Here is an 18,652-nt window from a genome sequence, read left to right on the forward strand (position 1 = left end):
GATTAATTTTACTTTGTTCCTGATTTGAATAAATGAACAATAGAAAAGTAAATATTTACTAAAACAGGAGATATCTGAACATTGACTGGATATTTGATATTAAAAACAATAACTTTTTTAAGGTGGGATAATGGTAATTGTGGTCAGGTTTTTATTTTTAAAACCTGTCTTTCTTTCTTTTTTTCTTTCTTTCATAAGTACATGCTTAAATATCTATGGATGAAATGATATGATGTTTGATATTTGCTTCTCTGGGTGGAGAAGTTAGAGCTATAGACAATCAAGATACTAAAAATACCATTAATTGTTAAAGGTCATTAAGGTCATTCTGTTCTTGTATACAATTGAAATTTTCCAAAGTTCTTTTTTTAAAAAATTATTTTTCAAGAGAGCAATATTATAAGATCAAATAAAACTCCACAGCAAGACACCCCAGAACAGTTATGCATTCCGGTTAGGAGGGCCTGGGCTTTCTCTTTTCTCTCCCACATTTGAATCAAGTCTGTCTAGTAAGAAACTGTGTGTAGAACCCAGGTGTGCCAGCAGCTACAGTTAATAGGCTACTGGGACATTCCACCAGCTGATCATTCCCCGCCCTGTTTCTCTCTTTTCACCCAGAGTCCACGGCTACGCACACAACCAAGATGGTGGTGCCTGACAGTGAAACAAGTCAGTCCCCGTCCGGGCGCATGCGCAGGAATCGGGCCGCGCAGGCGCATTCCTGCCTCCCTCCCCGAATTTGGCGGACCGCGCCTGCGCTGTGGGCGCGGCTCCCGGCTCCCGCTGGGCCTTGGCTGGCTGCAGGCTTAGTCTGAGTGCGGCTGAAGTGGCTGGCTCGAGGAAGATGAAGCTTTTGCTATTACTCCTGGTGGCGGCGTCTGCGCTGGTCCGGAGCGACGTTTCGGCCAACCTGGGCGGCGTGCCTAGCAAGAGATTAAAGATGCAGTACGCCACTGGCCCGCTGCTCAAGTTCCAGATTTGGTGAGTACGTGCGTCGCCCCGCAGCGCCTCTGCTCGGTGTCTCTCGCTACGCGAGTCCCCGGCTTCGCGGCCTAGCGGGCTGACCCTCCCCTGGGTGGGAAGAACAGCGCCAGCAGCCTTCCTTAGCCTGCCTTCTCCGGGGCCCTTCCCAGGACGGCCAAGCCTCTCTCCTTTCCTCCAGGCACAACTGCTCACTTCCTTTTTGTTCCTAGAATGGTGGGAATGCGGAAGGTAGGGAATGAGAAGGGTAGATACTGAAAGGCGAGGACGTGGGGACACTTGTCAGTACCGAGGACCGGTCGGCGGTGTCCCGCCATGGCGGCCCCTGCTGCCTGCGGAGCTGGGCATGAGTCGGCGTGGCGTTGGCGGAGGCGCTCCTAGAGCTTTCCACCCGGTTCTCTTCCTCTGCCTTTTCCCAGGGTTATGCCAGGCAGCCCATTGCCCCGCTCGGTGAAGGTTAATTCGGGTCGTTGGACGGGACCCGCGAGCGATAGACGCCTTCCCCTGCGGAGTGTGTGGAGCGAGGGAGTAGGGCTCCCGGCAGCCGGAGGGCGTGGAGCGGGCGGGGAGGCTGATTCTCAGTTGGCAATTTCCAGTGTGAAAAAGCCCGTAGTTGCTCTTCTGACAACCGTTCTCTCCGGGACAACTGGATCGTCACCCTCATTTTCCCTACACCCGCCTCCCAAGAGTTGCCTTTGTACCTTTCAGGTTTTCTCTTGTGCATTCAGAGAAGTAGAAAAAAAAAAAAAAAAAACCACCCCCAAAAACAAAAACAAAATCCCAGCAGTTTTCGACATTGTACTTTAAGTGATTTTGTTGTTACCTAGTTATGTATTAGAAGCAGAGCAGTAATGTAGTATAATAAGGTAAATGGGTTCGGAGGTTTCAAAGACTCAGATTAAATAAACAAAAATTGTAAAAACGCAGAAATTAGAATCCTGTATCGCAAAAAGGTGACTTTTTTAAGGATAGGATGTTCAGCTTAGTAAATCTTCAGGGTCCTGATACTTTGCAAAATTAGTGTTGGCCAAAATGTTTTTTAAATCAGCTTTTCCCAACTTTAGGTATTAACATAAGTGTACTAAAAGTTTAGATTTTCTATTTATCAAAATAGTTTTTTGCTTAGTCTTTAACTAAAAGACTAAGCAAATCTTTAAAATTAAAAAAACCCATCAGTGACTTTTAACAATCAAAAAATAAGAATATGAGACTTTATTTTTATAGTGAAAACTAAAAATCTTGATTTTTTTTATTAAAAAAAAAAAAAGCAGCAGCAGCCCACTTGCACCATATGAGTATACAGCAAAACGATGGCCATCTATGAACCAGGAAACTGGCCCTCATCAGGCTGTGAATCGGCCTGCACCTTGACCTTGGGTTTCCCAGTCTCCAGAACTGGGAGAAATATATTTCTGTTTATAAGTCAAAAAGAGAAAAAAAGTTCTCTGTTTACTATGTGCCCAGCACATAACATATTTCATATAATACTGCAAATGGGAGTTATGGCTTGACCATCCTGATCTCCCCCCCCCCGCCGCCCCCCCAAATACTTTTTTAAATTAGAAGCTGGCAGTCATATTACCAAACTATAAATATTGTAATGTTGTTAAGGTTTAAATGTGATGCTTTTGGATTTGAGTAGTTTAAAAAAGACTGCAGTTTCTACCTTATGTAATTTTTTTACTTTTGTATCTCTTGGTTTCACTTGTGCTTTTCACAAAAATACTTCGCTTTTATAGTGGCTTGTATTGGACTACTTGTCACAATAAAAAGTGTACCTCCACAAAGAATATTCATAACAAAGTATTTAAAATTTGAAAAACAAATGTAAAGAGAGAGCATTCAGTCCTTCAAATTAAACTTTAAAAAAAACTTAAGTACTTCATTTGAACTTTTGACACTTAATTTTTGTTTCTTTTTTGCTGTTAGAACAAACTTGTCCCAAAAGTCTAATAAGAGTTTTCATTTGCAGTCACCCTGAGCATATTAAATACAAAAGTGCTTTAGGTTTGTTTTTGTTTTTCATGGCTAACTAAGGACTTCATTTCAAACAAAAATTTAAAAATTGAGAGCTATTTCTCGGTGTGGGAAGGGATCAGGGCAAGGAATTCCCTGTGGCTGGGGCCTGGCCAATACCTTCATGTAGGGGAGGTGTTGTGATAATCCTTCCTGGCCTCTTTGATGGGAAACCTTAGCAAGTGCAGAACCCTATGCAAGAGCCCATCTGCCAAGGGAAACTCAGGCTAGGAGTCAGTCCCTGGGAGGGAACAGTCAGGCAGCGGCATGGCCTAAGGCAGTGATGGCAAACCTTTTGAGCTTGGTGTGTCAGCATTTTGAAAAACCGTAACTCTGGTGCCCTGTCACATATAGAAATTTTTTGATATTTGCAACCATAGTAAAACAAAGATTTATATTTTTGATATTTATTTTATATATTTAAATGCCATTTAACAAAGGAAAATCAACCAAAAAAAAATGAGTTCGCGTGTCACCTCTGACACGCTTGTCATAGGTTCGCTGTCACTGGCCTAAGGTGAACCACAGGATCAAGTTGTCAGTACCAAGAACCCACTCTTTCCCCCCTTCCTGGGACCTAGAATAGATTAAGGAGATGGTCTGTGGAAAGAACCTCTCAGACCCTGGCGAGAAGAAAGGCCTAGTGCCCTCACATTTGTCACCTCTCTTCTCTGGGGGGGCACTGTGTCCTGGAGTTTGTCAGGTGGTAATACTGACACCGCTGGGGGCAGGGAAGCCCTAGCAAGCCTGGACCCCACATCTGGCTCTCCCCTGACAAGCTCTACAGTCACCACATGATCCTGTGTGTGTGTGTGTGTGTGTGTGTGTGTTTTTAAATATGCAGGTGAGAAATAACTTTATTAATTGCCCTATCAAATACAAGTAAATTTAGCTTGTTTGCTACTTCCCCTCAGAGATTAATCTGTATATAGTAAGGTGAATATTGGTTTTGGTAGAATCTTTTGGACATTCATTTGCAAGATTGTTTGGGAAAGGAGAGGAAGCTAAGACAACTGAGGATAAATATGTGAAAATTCTTTTAATTCTATTTGAAATCTGAGTACTGTAAAATGCACTCATTCACTACCAGGTGTACTGATTAATAATTCGGATTTTGTAATCCAAGAAAACAGGATAATTTCAAGAGAAACATCAAAAGTGCTTTATTCAAAGTAATGTCCATCGATAGCTACACATTTCCCCCATCTTTCAGGTAATTTGTGGATAGTGTCCCAATAGAACTTTTCTTGTTTAGAGGCAAACCATTCAGAGACCCAATTTTCCACTTCATACTTTTTTTTAAAAAAAATCTTTATTGTTCAGATTATTACAGTTGTTCCTCTTTTTTCACCCCATAGCTCCTCTCCACCTGGTTCCCCCCCACCCCATCCTCTTACCCCCCACTGTCCTTGACCATAGGTGTACGATTTTTTGTTCAGTCTCTTCCTGCACCCCCCAAACCCTTTCCCCCCCTCGAATTGTCAGTCCACTCCCTTTCTATGCCCCTGATTCTATTCTATTCACCAGTTTATTCTGTTCGTCATATTTTTTATTCACTTGATTTTTAGACTCACTTGTTGATAGATATGTATTTGTTGTCACTTTGTTGTTCATAATTTTTATCTTTACCTTCTTGACTTCCTCTTCTTAAAAAATACCCTTCAGCATTTCATGCAATACTGGTTTGGTGGTGATGAACTCCTTTAGCTTTTTCTTACCTGTGAAGCTCTTTATCTGACCTTCAATTCTAAATGATAGCTTTGTTGCATAGAGTAATCTTGGTTGTAGGTTCTTGGTATTCATCACTTTGAATATTTCTTGCCACTCCCTTCTGGCCTGCATAGTTTCTATTGAGAAATCAGCTGACAGTCGTATGGGTATTCCCTTGTAGGTAACTGAGTTTCTTTCTCTTGCTGCTTTTAAGATTCTCTCTTTGTCTTTTGCTCTTGGCATTTTAATGGTGACGTGCCTTGGTGTGGTCCTCTTTGGATTCCTTTTGTTTGGGGTTCTCTGCGCTTCCTGGACTTGTAAGTCTCTTTCTTTCACCAGGTGGGGGAAGTTTTCTGTCATTATTTCTTCAAATAGGTTTTCAATATCCTGCTCTCTCTCATCTTCAGGCACCCCTATAATTCGGATGTTGGTATGCTTTGAAGTTGTCCCAGAGGCTCCTTACACTATCTTCATATTTTTGGATTCTCTATATCCTGTAGTTTGCTTTCCTCCATTTCTGTCATTTGTGACCGGTTTCTTTGTCTCTGCATTTTGGCTGCTTCCCTGTGTTGATAGAGTGGCTTTGTGTGCTAGGTGTTCTATAGGGCCCAGTGGCTCAGCCTCCCTAATTACCTGAGATGGACACTGTTGGTGCACCCCTTTGTGGACTGTGTGCACAGTCTTGTTGTAGTTAAGCCTTGATTGTAGTTGGTATCACTGGGAGGAATTGACCTCCAGGCCAATTGGCTGTGAGAACCAGTTGTGTCTACAATGGGAGAACTGCTGTGCTGGAAACACCCTTATGGGGCAGGACTTGCTTCAGTGGGGCTTTGGTGCTCACTGAGTCTGCCCTCTGAGTGTGTCTCTTAAGGAAATGAAGAGTTTTAATCTGGTATGCTCTGGTATGCTCTCACTCTGACCACTGGGTACGCTGAGGCCACCCAGCAGGAGCTACAGAGAGATCTGCAGATTTCTCCTCTTTGTTTGGGCTTTGGAGGTGCCCAGATGAGGCCCAGCTATGAAGTAATGTAGGCTGCTGTCGAGCCTTAGGCCTTCTTTTGGAAGCTCTGGGGCTCTCTGACCCAGCTGCAGTTTATTAGGTTTTAGATTGCAAAAGGCCAGGCCATTCATATGCAAAAGCCTCTGTGCACAGCTTGGGTAGGGTTGTAAATTGGGTGGGGAGGAGTCTCAGGGAATCACCAGGGCGGAGCAAACAGCAATGGCTGCCCGTCAGCCCTACTCCGAGGAGGTCCCTGGGTCTCTGTGTCCTGCTGCAACGTGTAGGAACAATGAACACTGCAAGCACCTCTGAGAGAAAGCTGCCCTCGTGTTCTGGCCTGATGCCAGACAGTCCAGTTTCTCCCCGGGTGAGTCTGGGTCCCCAGAGTCTTGCCAGGAGCTGGACTTCAAAGCAGTTGGGAGCTTGTATCTCCCTCCCTATTGAAAAAGACAACAGCATACCCAGTTGCCAGCCTGTTTCCATGTACTTCCGCACCTCAGCACCTCCTCCCAGTCTCAGTGCACTTTTCTCTTCCCTTCTAGTTGTATAACTTCCACTCAGCCAGCCATCCTGTGGTTCTGGATGATATCCATTTTGTCTTTTAGTTGTAGTTTTGATGTGGTTGTGCGAGGCAGCAAGTTCAGGTGTTTACCTATGCTGCCATCATTTTCTTCATACGTTTTGAAGTGCTGCTCAGAAAGTGTGTGTGCCATCGATGGAAACAAGTGGTAATTTGAAGGAGCAAATTCTGGTGAATACAGCTGGTAGGTTAATACTTCCCAGGCAAGAAGTATTAACGCCTCTTTAACTGGTTTTGAAGTGTGTGATGGTGTGTTATCATGAAGCAAAATTACTTTGCTGTGTCTTCTGGCCCATTCTGGTCATTTATGATCAAAGCATGATTCAAATTGATTATTTGTTGTCGGTAGCGATCAGTATTAATGGTTTCACCTGGTTTTAGAAGCTCATAATATGCCACACATTCCTGATCCCACCAAACACAGTGTGTTGTCTTCTTTCCGAAGCAATTTGGCTTTGCAGTCGATGTTCATGGTTGACCTGGATCAACCCATGATTTTGTGCGTTTGGGATTCTCAAAATAAATCCACTTTTCATCTCCAGTCACAATTCGTTGCAAAAAAGACTATCTTTTGTGCCGTTGAAGCAACATTTTACTGATGACTTTTTGGTTTTCCATTTGTCTTTCGTTCAGTTGATGTGGCACCCATTTTCCTTCCTTTAAAATCTTTCCCATTGCTTGTAAATGATCGGAAATTGTTTGCTGAGCAACGTTTAATCTTTCTGCAAGTTGTTTTTGAGTTTGATGTGCATCTTCATCCAATAATGCTTGTAATAGTTTGTCTTCAAACTTTTAAGGTTGACCTGGACGTTCGTTGTCTTTCACATTGAAATCATCACTTTTAGGTGACACAACCATTGAGCCACGCCAGCCGGGCTGCCCCTTGAAATCATCACTTTTAAAGCGTTTAAACCAGTGTTCACAAGTGTCTTGAGATGGAGCATATTCACCATAAGCTTCCCGAAGTATACGATAACTCTCAGCAGCACTTTTCTTCAAAATAAAGTAATGAATTAAAACTTCCATGCCCTAACTCGCTTGGCTCAGTGGATAGAGTGGTGGCCTGCAGACTCAAGGGTCCCAGGTTCGATTCTGGTCAAGGGCATAACCTTGGTTGCGGGCACATCCCCAGTAGGGGGTGTGCAGGAGGCAGCTGATCGATGTTTCTCTCTCATCCATGTTTCTAACTCTCTATCCCTCTCCCTTCCTCTCTGTAAAAAATATATAAATAAAATATATTTTTAAAAAATTTCCTGCAAATGCTCACTTTTTGGCACGAAATTTGACATTTTTAAGCGTAAAAATATCTATGATGTTAACACCTTTATAAAATTTGACATATGAAGTTTTGAAGCTTGCTGTCAATACAACAAAATAGCATACATATCAGATCACATATATATCAACATATGTGTAACTCCATCTATTGAAAAAAATCTGCATTATTAACCGGTACACCTGGTAATCATCACTGTTAGCAAAAGATTTCCACAACCTTTGCAGCAGGGGTTCAGGATCTGAAGAAGGGGCCAGTGCACAAATGAAAATACTATACAAGAAATATGAATTTAGAAGGTATGGGGGGCCAGGTGGAGACCTCTCTCTTGGAGAGGCACACTGAAACATGGCCTTGTCCGCTTTTTATTCAATTTTAGATACATATCTTGCCCTCAGTAAAGCACAGCAAACAGGTAGCAGACAGACTCTCTCTAAGGTCAATAAAGATCAGTAAAGATCAGTAAGGTTCAGTAAACATTTACTTTGAGGCTATTAGATCAGGAAATTGCTTTGAGCCACCACTATCTCAACAGAACAATGGTGCTTGGCATTAGCCCTGCTAATGCCCAAGGTCCATCGGCCTTCCCGCGTTCCTTGGTGCACTCTCATGATAGTATCGGCAGTGAATGGCTTCCTGCAAAAGATAACTAATTTTTACCTTCCTTTCAGTTGCTTTTTTTCCTTATTTTATATTTCTTATGAGTACTCTAACTTTAGTTCAGTATAGATCATCTGTTAATTGTATACATTTTTAATTGCTAATAGAACAAAAGAGCATACAACACACAAATGGAATTGAAGGGAGAAAGATCATTGTGCAAAATAGCTTAAAACAAACTTTTCTATTCTACATTCAATATTTTTTCAATAAATATTTGTTCAATACTTGCTTGTGCTAGGGACAGCCAATGGGTATATCCCACATGATGTTTCCCTTACTCTCTCCCCTCTTCCTCCTTCCTTCCCACTCTCTCTGAGTATCAATGGGAAAAATTCCCTGGGGTAAGTATTAAAAACAACAACAACAAAAAAGAATAATAAGAAAAGGGAAAAGTGGGTTGGTTAGCACCATGAATTAGGAGACTGAAAACATGATGGACTTTAAAAAGCACAGAATCTATTTGAAATAGTTAGCATGGACAAAGGATTTTTCTGTATTTCCTAAATTTCCTTTCTATTCATTATACACAGATCACCTAATTTATATGCAAGCTCTTTTAGAAAAGTATTGTGAGAAATATTTTAGATTGAGCAGTTGCAAAAGTTGAATCCATAAGTAAGATATTTCTGTATTAATAGATTTTCAAAGCAATTAGTACTTAAACTTAAGATGTTCTTCAAAGTTTAAATTTACTTTTTAAGGATCTTTGGCCCAGGGGCAAAAGGAATGGGCAGCTATTGCAACATTTTTAGCATGTTTAGATATTTATTTGTTGGGCGTATACTACAAGTCATAGTTTTACTCACTGACCCAGGAAGAATGGAATAACTTGAAAGATATGGGTGTGATAGTTGCTATGGAATGACTACTGCTCCTTATGATGTACCAGTATGTTTGCCTTTAATTTAACATTTTGCCCACCTCGATAAACAGTATGTATGTTTTATATCCTGTCAGCAGTATTGATTGCTATTTCAAAACAAAAATTGTTTTGAGCCCAGCCAGCATGCTCAGTGGTGGAGCGTCGACCTATGAAACAGGAGGTCAGGGCACATGCCTGGGCTTGATTCCCAGTGATGGGTGTGCAGGAGGCAGCCAATCAGTGATTCTCTCTCATCATTGATGTTTCTATCTCTCCCTCCCCCTTCCTCTCTGAAATCAATAGAAAAATAGTTTTTAAAAAAGAAATAAAATTATTTTGAGGAAAACAATTATATAGGAAAAAAGCTCCTTGGTTTTTCTTTATGAGTCTGAAGGCAAATATAGAGAAGAAAGTTTACTTATGTATAAAAATATGGTGTTTTTTGTTTGTCTTGTAAACTGCTTCATTTTCAAAATACGAAAGTTACAGTTTTAAAGTCTTTTTTTGAATTTCAAGGTTATAGGCCAGTTTCATCTGGAGTTTGGTGCAAAGATCTGAGACATGGGACTGGGAGAACCGAGGACAGAGTCAGGCTTCTGAGCACGGTAGCCAGAAAACTCGGTAACTGGTAGGAATCTACCAATAGTGTTGTCTGCACATAGACACAACTCTCTAACTGGGGCTCTTAGGCTTCCCTTGGTGAAGGATTGGAACTCCCAGAGCAAATGTGACCCACAAGCTTAGGTCTCCTTGAGGGAGAATCTATGTCTTCACCATGGAAGAACCTCAGAGATCTCTCCCACCAGGAGGCCAACAATATGAGCAATTGATTGTGGCATTGTGGTCAAAGATAACTTAGTTCCTGGACACAGGGAAGGATAGCTCTTGTATTATCTAATTGTTCTATTGGGATCTAGTGGAAGTGGTCTAGGATCTCATGTCATGAAGTCTGTATTCTAGTCTCAGCCCTAACAAAGGTTACTCACCACTATCTACCCACTGCCTAATATAATGCTTGACACATAATGGGCATTCAATAAATATTTGAGTGAATTAATTAATGATACATGGATGTGTAACCATGGAAAAGTCCCTTGATCTCTCTGGGCTTCATGTTTTTCCGTTCATCTATTAAAAAAAGAAGTTTCAACTTAATTAGGTCTCTAGTTCTGAAAATATTGCATTAAAAGTTAGATACTGTTATTTTAGATAATCAACTTCATTGTAAACACCAATGCAAACTTGAGCATTGAACTCAGGTGGCATTTCTTGGTTTCAGGGGAGATAGGTACCTAGGTAATCTAGATTATTTTTATAATAGAAGCATCATTAAAATTTCTTACAGAAAAAAAGCAGTTGTGGCAAAATAAAATATTTGGTGAATCTAAGAACAGTAATAAGAAAATATTAGATAAGGTGAATGCTTAGTAAAGATAAGATATCTAGAAATTTATAAGTTCTTTTAAGAATTTAGCTATAGAGATTTGTCTTCCTTTGAAAAAATTTCTTACTTTTTAGTGACATAATCTTTCATGAAATTTTTATTCTAAATATAGAGAAAGTATTAATTGTTAAGAAAGACTAAATTTCTCACTTTTTTAAAAAATTAGTTTCTTAAGTTGAGATCTATTGATAGTTGTACTGTCTCACCTTGTCAGATATAAACTTGATGCCCTTTTCTTGGGTTGATGGTGATGTTTGGTGTTTTTCATTGATGGCAGTGTAATTAAAAAAGCTATCATATGAGGTTTTATTTTACTATAACTTAATTGCTAATCCTGCTTTCTCTGGATCAAGTGGTACCTTCATTGCTTTATATTTATGTGTTCCTTAACTTAGAACTTAATGTATTTAACTACTTAACAATCTTACCTGAATTTGTAAGCTCTTCTGTTGATATGGTGGTTCCATCCACCTTCCCCTTTGCAGTTTTATTGAAGTGTAATTGACAAATAGAAATTGTATATACTGAAGGTGATGATTTGATATATATATATATATATATATATATATATATGTATATATATATACACACATACATACATACACACAAGGTATGTTGTGAAACAATTACTACAAAAGGTTAGTGAACACATCATCATCTCACATAATTATCTTTGTTATGGTGAGAACATTTAATATCTATTCTCAGCAACTTTCCAGTATACAGTACAGTATTGTTCATAAGAGTCATCACGCTGTACATTTGATTCCCAGAATTTTTTCATTTTAAAACTGGAAGTTTTCATCCTTTCACCAGCATCTCCCCATTTTCCCAACCCTCAGCACCTGACCACCACCAATCTACTCTGTCTGTGAGTTCAACTTTTTATCTTTTTAAAAAATATTTTTATTGATTTCAGAGAGGAAGGGAGAGGGAGAGAGATAGAAACATCAGTGATGAGAGGGAATTCATGGATCGGCTGCCTTCTGCACACCCCCTACTGGGGACCAAGACAGCCACCCAGGTGTGTGCCCTGACAAGGAATTGAACTGTGACCTGGTTCATATGTTGATGGTCAACCACCGAACCACACTGATTGGGCGAGTTCAACTTTTTTAGATCTTACTTATATGTGGAATCTAAAATAACCATGTTTCTCTAATTTATTTCACTTAGTGTAATATGGTCAAGGTCCATCCATGGTATTCCAAATGACAGTATTTCCTTTTTCTTTGGCTGAATAATATTTCGTTGTATCATATGTACCATGTTTTTTAAAAAATATTTTTTTATTGATTTCAGAGAGGGAGGCAGAGAGAGATAGAAACATCAGTAATGAGAGAGAATCATTGATTGGCTGTCTCCTGCAAGCCCCCTGCTGGGAATCAAGCCCACAATTGGACATGTACCCTGGCCAGGGATCAAACAGTGACCTCCTAATGCTCAACCACTGAGCCAATGGGCTGGGCTTGTGCCATGTTTTCTTCATTCATTCATTCGGCATGGTTGTTTCCATGTCTTGGCTATCCTATATAATAAAGAGGCAATATGCAAATTGACCCTCATACCCTCACAAGATGGCTGCCTACAACTAGGCTGGCAGGGGGGTTAGTGAGGGATGACCAAACAACTGAACAGCAGGCTGTGTGGGGCGACCAGACTGGCAGGGGGGTTAGTGAGGGACGACCAAACAACTGAACAAGCAGGCTGCGTGGGGCGACCAGGCTGGCAGGGGGAGCAGTTGGGGGTGACCAGGCCGGTGGGGGGCAGGCAGTTGGGGGGGGTGCAGTTGGGGGCAACCAGTTTGGCATGGGGGGCATTTGGGGGCAATTAGGCTGGCATGGTGGGCAGTGAGGGGTGACTAGACTGGCGGGGGGGAAGTTAGGGGTGACCAGGCTGGTGGGGGGACAATTGGGGGCAACCAGGCCGGTAGGGAGGGGCAGTAAGGGGTGACCAGGCTGGCGAGGGAGGGGCAGTTAGGAGCAACCAGGCCAGCAGGGATGGGGCAGTTGGGGGCGACCTGGCTGGCAGCGGGGGAAGGGCAGTTAGGGGCGACCAGTCAGGCAGGCCGGTGAGCGATTAGGAGCCAGTAGTGCAGGATTATGATAGGGATGTCCCAGATTGGAGAGGGTACAGGCTGGGCTGAGGGGACCACCCCTTGTGCACGAATTTCGTGCACGGGGCCTCTACTTGTAAATAATGCTGTGATGAACATGGGAGTGCAAATATTCCTTGGAGATGGTGATTTCATTTATTTCAAATATATACCTGGAAGTGAGGTGACTTGATGAAATGGTAGTTCTATTTTTAATATTTTAAGGAACCTATGTACTGTTTTGTAGTGGCTGCACCAGTTTACATTCCCACTAATAGTGTACAGGGTTCCCTTTTCTCCACGTCCTTTCCAACCTTATCTCCTCTTTATTGATGATAGACATAGGATGTGATGTGCTATCTCATTGTGGTTTTGATTTGCATTTCCCTCGTATTTAGTGATATTGAGCACTTTTTCATGTACACGTTGGCCGTTTATTCAAGTCCTTTGTCCAATTTTTTTTTAAATCCTCACTTTGAAGTTATGTTTTATTGATTTGAGAGAGAGAAAGAGAGAGAACGAGAAAGAAACATTGGTGTAAGAGAAAACATTGATCAGTTGCCCCTCGTATGCACCTGATCAGTATTGAACCCAAAACTTAGGTATGTGCCCTGAATGGGAATCAAAGCCACAACCTTTTGGTGTACAGGACAACACTCCAGCCAACTGAGCCACCCGACCAGGGCCTTTTCCCTAATTTCTTTGTTATTGAGTTGTATGATCCTCATATATTTTGGCTGTTTACCTCTTATCAGATAATTTGAAAATATTTTTTCCTTTTCTGTAGGTTGCCATTTCATTTTGTTGATGGATTCCTTTGCTGTGCAGAAGCTTTTTAGTTTGACGTAGGCCCACTTGTTTATTTTTGCTTTTGATGCCTTTGCTTTGGTGTCAAATCCAAATAATAATTGCTAGGACTGTTGTCAAGTAGCTTTCCCTCCTATGTTTTCTTTTAAGAATTTTATGGTTTCAGGTCTATAATTCATTTTGAATTGATTTTTGTGTATGATGTTTAATTCTTTGCATGCAGCTAGTTGTCCAGTTTTCTCAACACCATTATAGAAGAGACTGTCCTTTTCCCCGTTGTATGTTCTTGGCTTCTTCGTTTTAAATTAATTGACCATATATGGGTTTATTTGTTGGCTCTCTGTTCTGTCTCCATTGATCTGTGTGTCTGTTTTTGTTTTTTTGTTAATCCTCACCACAGGATATTTTTCCATTGGTTTTTAGAGAGAGTGAAAGGGAGGAGGAGAGACAGAAACATTGGTGTAAGAGAGACATCAATTGGTTGCCTCCCGCATGCACCCTGACCAGGGCCAGGGATTGAGCCTGCAACTGAGATACATGCACTGGATCAGAATAGAACCCTGGACCCTTCAGTCCATGGGCCAGTGCTCTATCCACAGAGCCAAACTGGCTAGAGCTGTGTGTTTTTATGCAAATACCATACTGTGTGTGTGGTTTTTTTAAAAAAAATTTTTTAATTTTGAGAGTACATTTATTAAAGCTGGGAACAGTGAAACAAGGAAGGGCTTCGGGCAGAAGAAGCAAGAGGAGAGAGCCTAGGTGGGACTGCTTTGGCTCACTGAGAAATAAAAAGTCACAGTGAAAAGAAGTGAGCCAAGGCAGGACTGCTGTCATCTCATTGAAAAAGCAGAGAAAAGGCAGCCTTGGAGACAGGTTCAGGGGCTTAGCTTAGGAGGAGCTGCCAAGGAGCTGCTACCGCCCATTGCTCTTGGTTGCAAGTCTCTTGGGGACCCTTAGAATTTAGGAGATGCACACCTGTGAGGGAAGAAGAGGGGTAAAGGGCAAGGTGCAGGGGTGCATCCAGGAGGGAAAACACACCAATATCATACTGTTTTGATTACTATGGCTTTGCTATATAATTTGAAATCAGGAAGTACGATGCCTCCAGCTTTGTTCTTCTTTTTGAAGATTGTTTGGGCTATTTGGGGTCTTTTGTGGTTTCATTAAAATTTTAGGATTGTTAAAATGCCATTGGAATTTTGGTAGGGATTGCATTGAATCTGTAGATGGCTTTGAGTAGTGTGGACATTTAAACAATATTAATTCTTCTGACCCATGAACATGAGAGATTTTTTTATTTGTGTCTTCAGTCCTTTGATCAGTATACTTTTTTCCCCTCTTATATATGCACTGGTGGCATACTTCCTCTTTTCTTGTTGGGGCAGCATATATCATATCCATAATCTAGTAGTTCAGAAATTTTAATGAAGATGATTGGGTACTGTTGACTTAATTTCTGGAGTAATGATATGGATTACTATCATATTGTTGAAAATTATCTTCCCAATCTTTGTTTTCCTTCACAAAGTGGAATCAAATTTTAAAGTCAGAAGGGATCTAAAAGTTATTTAAGTTCCTCTTATTGTGATTAAGCAGGTATGTTTGCCCTGTTAGTGGCAGAAGGGGAATAAGAATCAGAGTTTCATGTCTCGTGCCTTGGTATTTTTTTAAGCTTCGTGTGCCCCATTTTTGAAATTCCCTATTTCAGATGAATAAGAGTTGTTTTTATTTCAGTGTTTATGTAGTCATTGATTTTTTTAAAAAGCCAAATTGATTTGAGAGCTCAAGATGCACTGACATATGTGAGTAGGTATTTGCTGTTGATCAACAGTAACCCAAATCTCTAAAGTGTAATATACTAACGGAAGGGTTTACTTGAGGGTGAGGTAACTTAAATATGTGAAGTTTGTGGGAAAAAAAAAAACCCTCTATGCCCATTATCCAGCATCAATCATTATTAATTTGTGACTGTTTTTGAGAAACATTTTTAATCTTGGTAATTTTAGGCTTTGTCCAACTGCAAAAGCAATCTTGGCATATTTTAAATCACTTAACAGGTAGCACTTTTGTTTTTCTGCAGTGTTTCCTGAGGTTATAGGCGGGTGTTTGAGGAGTACATGCGGGTTATTAGCCAGCGGTACCCAGACATCCGCATTGAAGGAGAGAATTACCTCCCTCAACCAATATATAGGTAAGTAAATTTTAGTGACTTAGGAGGAAAAGAATTTGACTTTATAAACTTTTGTGAATTGGTTCAATTAAATTTATTGGTTATTATCATTTCTTAGTTTGTTGTAACAATACACAGAGAACACGGTCATAAAAAGCAAATTTAGAATTTTTCTGTGGAAAGGAGAAGAGGAGAATCATTTTCTAGATGGCAACTTTTCAAAAGATGTGTTTTTCTGTAATTGTTATTGTGTAGATAGACCACAAACTCCCAAATTTTTATAGTCAATGGCATAAAATTCTGTACTGTTAAAATAATAGTATATGTAATCTTATAAGTTAATTTTTGATTGATTTAAAATACATAACATTTTTATTTTAAAACTGGTCAATAAACTAGTCACTATTTTTTTCACTAGTTATAATTAATAACTTTTAGATTTGGTGTCTAAAAATGTCTGTACACATACATTTGAGTTAATGAAATTTTGAAGTAAATGAGAATTTGCAGCTTCTGATGAATTTTTCTTTTCTCTTGATAGACACATAGCATCTTTCCTGTCAATCTTCAAACTAGTTTTAATAGGCTTAATAATTGTTGGCAAGGATCCTTTTGCTTTCTTTGGCATGCAGGCTCCTAGCATCTGGCAATGGGGCCAAGAAAATAAGGTATGTAACTTAATAGCTTTGACAACTGTAAGATTTTAGGTTGTCAGTGAATATGTTTTAATGAGTTTTCCTTTTTTTTTTTTTAAGTACTTATTGCCGATTAACCTGTTTACATATATTTTTTCAATTTAAACCAGTTTTTATCTCTGGGCAAGGCACTTAACCTCTTTTGGCTTTAGTTTTCATATTTATGTAAGAATGGTTAAATTGTTTTATTATTTGAAGGATAGGGAAGTATTACTTTAGTAGAAACTGGACACAGTAATTTAAAACCTGATTTTGATTCTATAACTAGGCTAATCATATCCAGCAAAGCATAATATATACATAACATATATATAAAAGCCAGTGACAGAAATGCTGTAACGACTGGAACAACTGGTCACTATGATACCCACTGCGGTCAGTGAACCAGCCCGATCGGGGAGTGGGGCGGGGCTGGTCAGCCAACTTCCTGCGGCCCCTCCCCCAAGTCCCGCCCCTGATTGGCCTCTTTTACCCTGATTGAGGGCGTAGCGGCCGGCCAACCCCCCATGGCCCTTTCCCCTGGCCAGCCCTGCTCACCATCCCAATCGGCTCCACCCCTGATTTCCCCCCTACCCCAATAGGGGGTGGGGCCGGCCGGCCAACCTCCTGCGGCCTCTGCCCCCGATGGGCCCCCATCACCCTGATTGGCCCGCAGCCCCTCCCCCCAGCCAGCTCCACCCCTGATAGACCCCCCCCCCCCGCCACCACCAATCCGGAGTGGGGCCGGCCAGCCAACGACCTGTGGCCCCTCCCCCAGGCTGCTGGCTCATGATCAGCCCCCACCACCCCAATCAGCCCATGGCCCCTCCCCCCAGCCAGCTCCACCCCAATCGGGTGGGGCTGGCTGGCCAACCTTCCATGGCCCCTCCCCCAGCTGCTGACCACCCCATTGGCCCCCCCACCTCAATCAGGGTTGGGCCCCGCCGGCCAGTTGCCCTCAACCCCTTCCCCCAGCCAGCCCGGCCCTGATAGGGCCCTGATTGGGGCGACCGGCCAGCCAACCTCCCGCCATCTCCTCCTCCCGACCGGCCGGGCCCCAATCAACCCCGATTGGGGCCAGGGCGGCCGACCTCACCCATGCATGAATTCGTGCACTGGGCCTCTAGACCTAATAATAAAAGCCTAATGTGCTAAGTGTCTGGTCTACTAGTTGGCTGTTCAACCAATCAAAGCATAATACGCTAATGATATGCTGCTCAACTGCTCGCTATGACGTGCACTGACCACTAAGGGGCAGACAGTCAACCGGTTGACCAGTTGTTATGAAGTGCACTGACCACAGGGCCAGACACTATGACCCGTAGGTTAGCTTGCTGCTGGGGTCCGGTTAATTGGGACTGAGCGAGATGGGCCGGACATGCCCTGGAGCACACCCATGGCCCCTCCCCAGCTGGCCAACCTCCCATGTCTCCCCCCAACCCTGATCGTGCACGAGTTGGGTCCGTTGGCCTGGCCTGCGCCCTCTTGCAATCTGGGACCCCTCAGGGGATGCTGGAGAGCTGGTTTTGGCCTGATCCTGCAGGCCAGGCCGAGGGATCCCACTGGTGCACGAATTCGTGTACTGGGCCTCTAGTATATACATAATGTATGCCTTTAATACCTACTGATATGGGTATTAATGATTTTTTAAAAATATATTTTATTGATTTTTTACAGAGAGGAAGGGAGAGGGAGAGGGATAGAGAGCTAGAAACATCAATTCAGCTGCCTCCTGCACAATTCCTACTGGGGATGTGCCCGCAACCAAGGTACATGCCTTTGACTGGAATTGAACCTGGGATCATTCAGTCCGCAGGCCAATGCTCTATCCACTGAGCCAAACTGGTTAGAGCATTAATGATTTTATTCATGTTAAAAACGGGATTTTACTGAATTGTTCTTATCAAAACCTACACACATACTTCGTTATTATTTGTCCTTTGATTCTTCTGTTCATGGGAATCTGTTTAGCAAATTACCTGAAACAATATATGCATAAGACTTTGTGCTATTTCTTTTTTTCTTTGTAGGGTCCTGCCACAGCATACATTCTCTGTAGATCTCTTTCCATCTGTTTTATTTAAACTCTTATTTTCTGGAGGGTCTACCTTTCTGCTGTAAGAAATGGGACTAAGTTTTTTTTCTCTCTTGATGAGATTGCACAAGTTTCCTTCTAAGAAGCATTATCCTTTTGGAGTCCTATGTGGTCTTGTTCTTTACTTCTAGACTGAGACTACCTTTAGCTGACTCCTGCTGTACTTTTTTCTTCTTAGGGAACCTCAGGTGCTACCTCTGCCCTGTTATTAATAAAACATCGATTCTCATAGGATTAAGAATTAGAGGTTAAGTACTTCTTGATAATATTTTATTATGT

At 41.7% G+C, this 18,652-nt stretch overlaps 1 protein-coding gene across 1 annotated transcript in view; it reads left to right on the plus strand.

Annotated features, from left to right (window-relative positions):
- Positions 1 to 736: 736 nt before the first annotated feature.
- Positions 737 to 18,652, plus strand: part of SELENOT (selenoprotein T) — a 30,478-nt gene continuing 12,562 nt past the window's right edge. The window contains exons 1-3 of the mRNA XM_036349455.1: positions 737 to 981; positions 15,515 to 15,625; positions 16,146 to 16,272. Coding sequence (XP_036205348.1) covers positions 845 to 981; positions 15,515 to 15,625; positions 16,146 to 16,272 — 375 coding nt within the window. The 5' untranslated portion in view covers positions 737 to 844. The remainder of the gene's footprint in view (positions 982 to 15,514; positions 15,626 to 16,145; positions 16,273 to 18,652) is intronic.

The sequence above is a fragment of the Myotis myotis genome, unplaced genomic scaffold (assembly GCF_014108235.1).
Source record: "Myotis myotis isolate mMyoMyo1 unplaced genomic scaffold, mMyoMyo1.p scaffold_m19_p_2, whole genome shotgun sequence".
Classification (NCBI taxonomy): Eukaryota; Metazoa; Chordata; class Mammalia; order Chiroptera; family Vespertilionidae; genus Myotis; species Myotis myotis.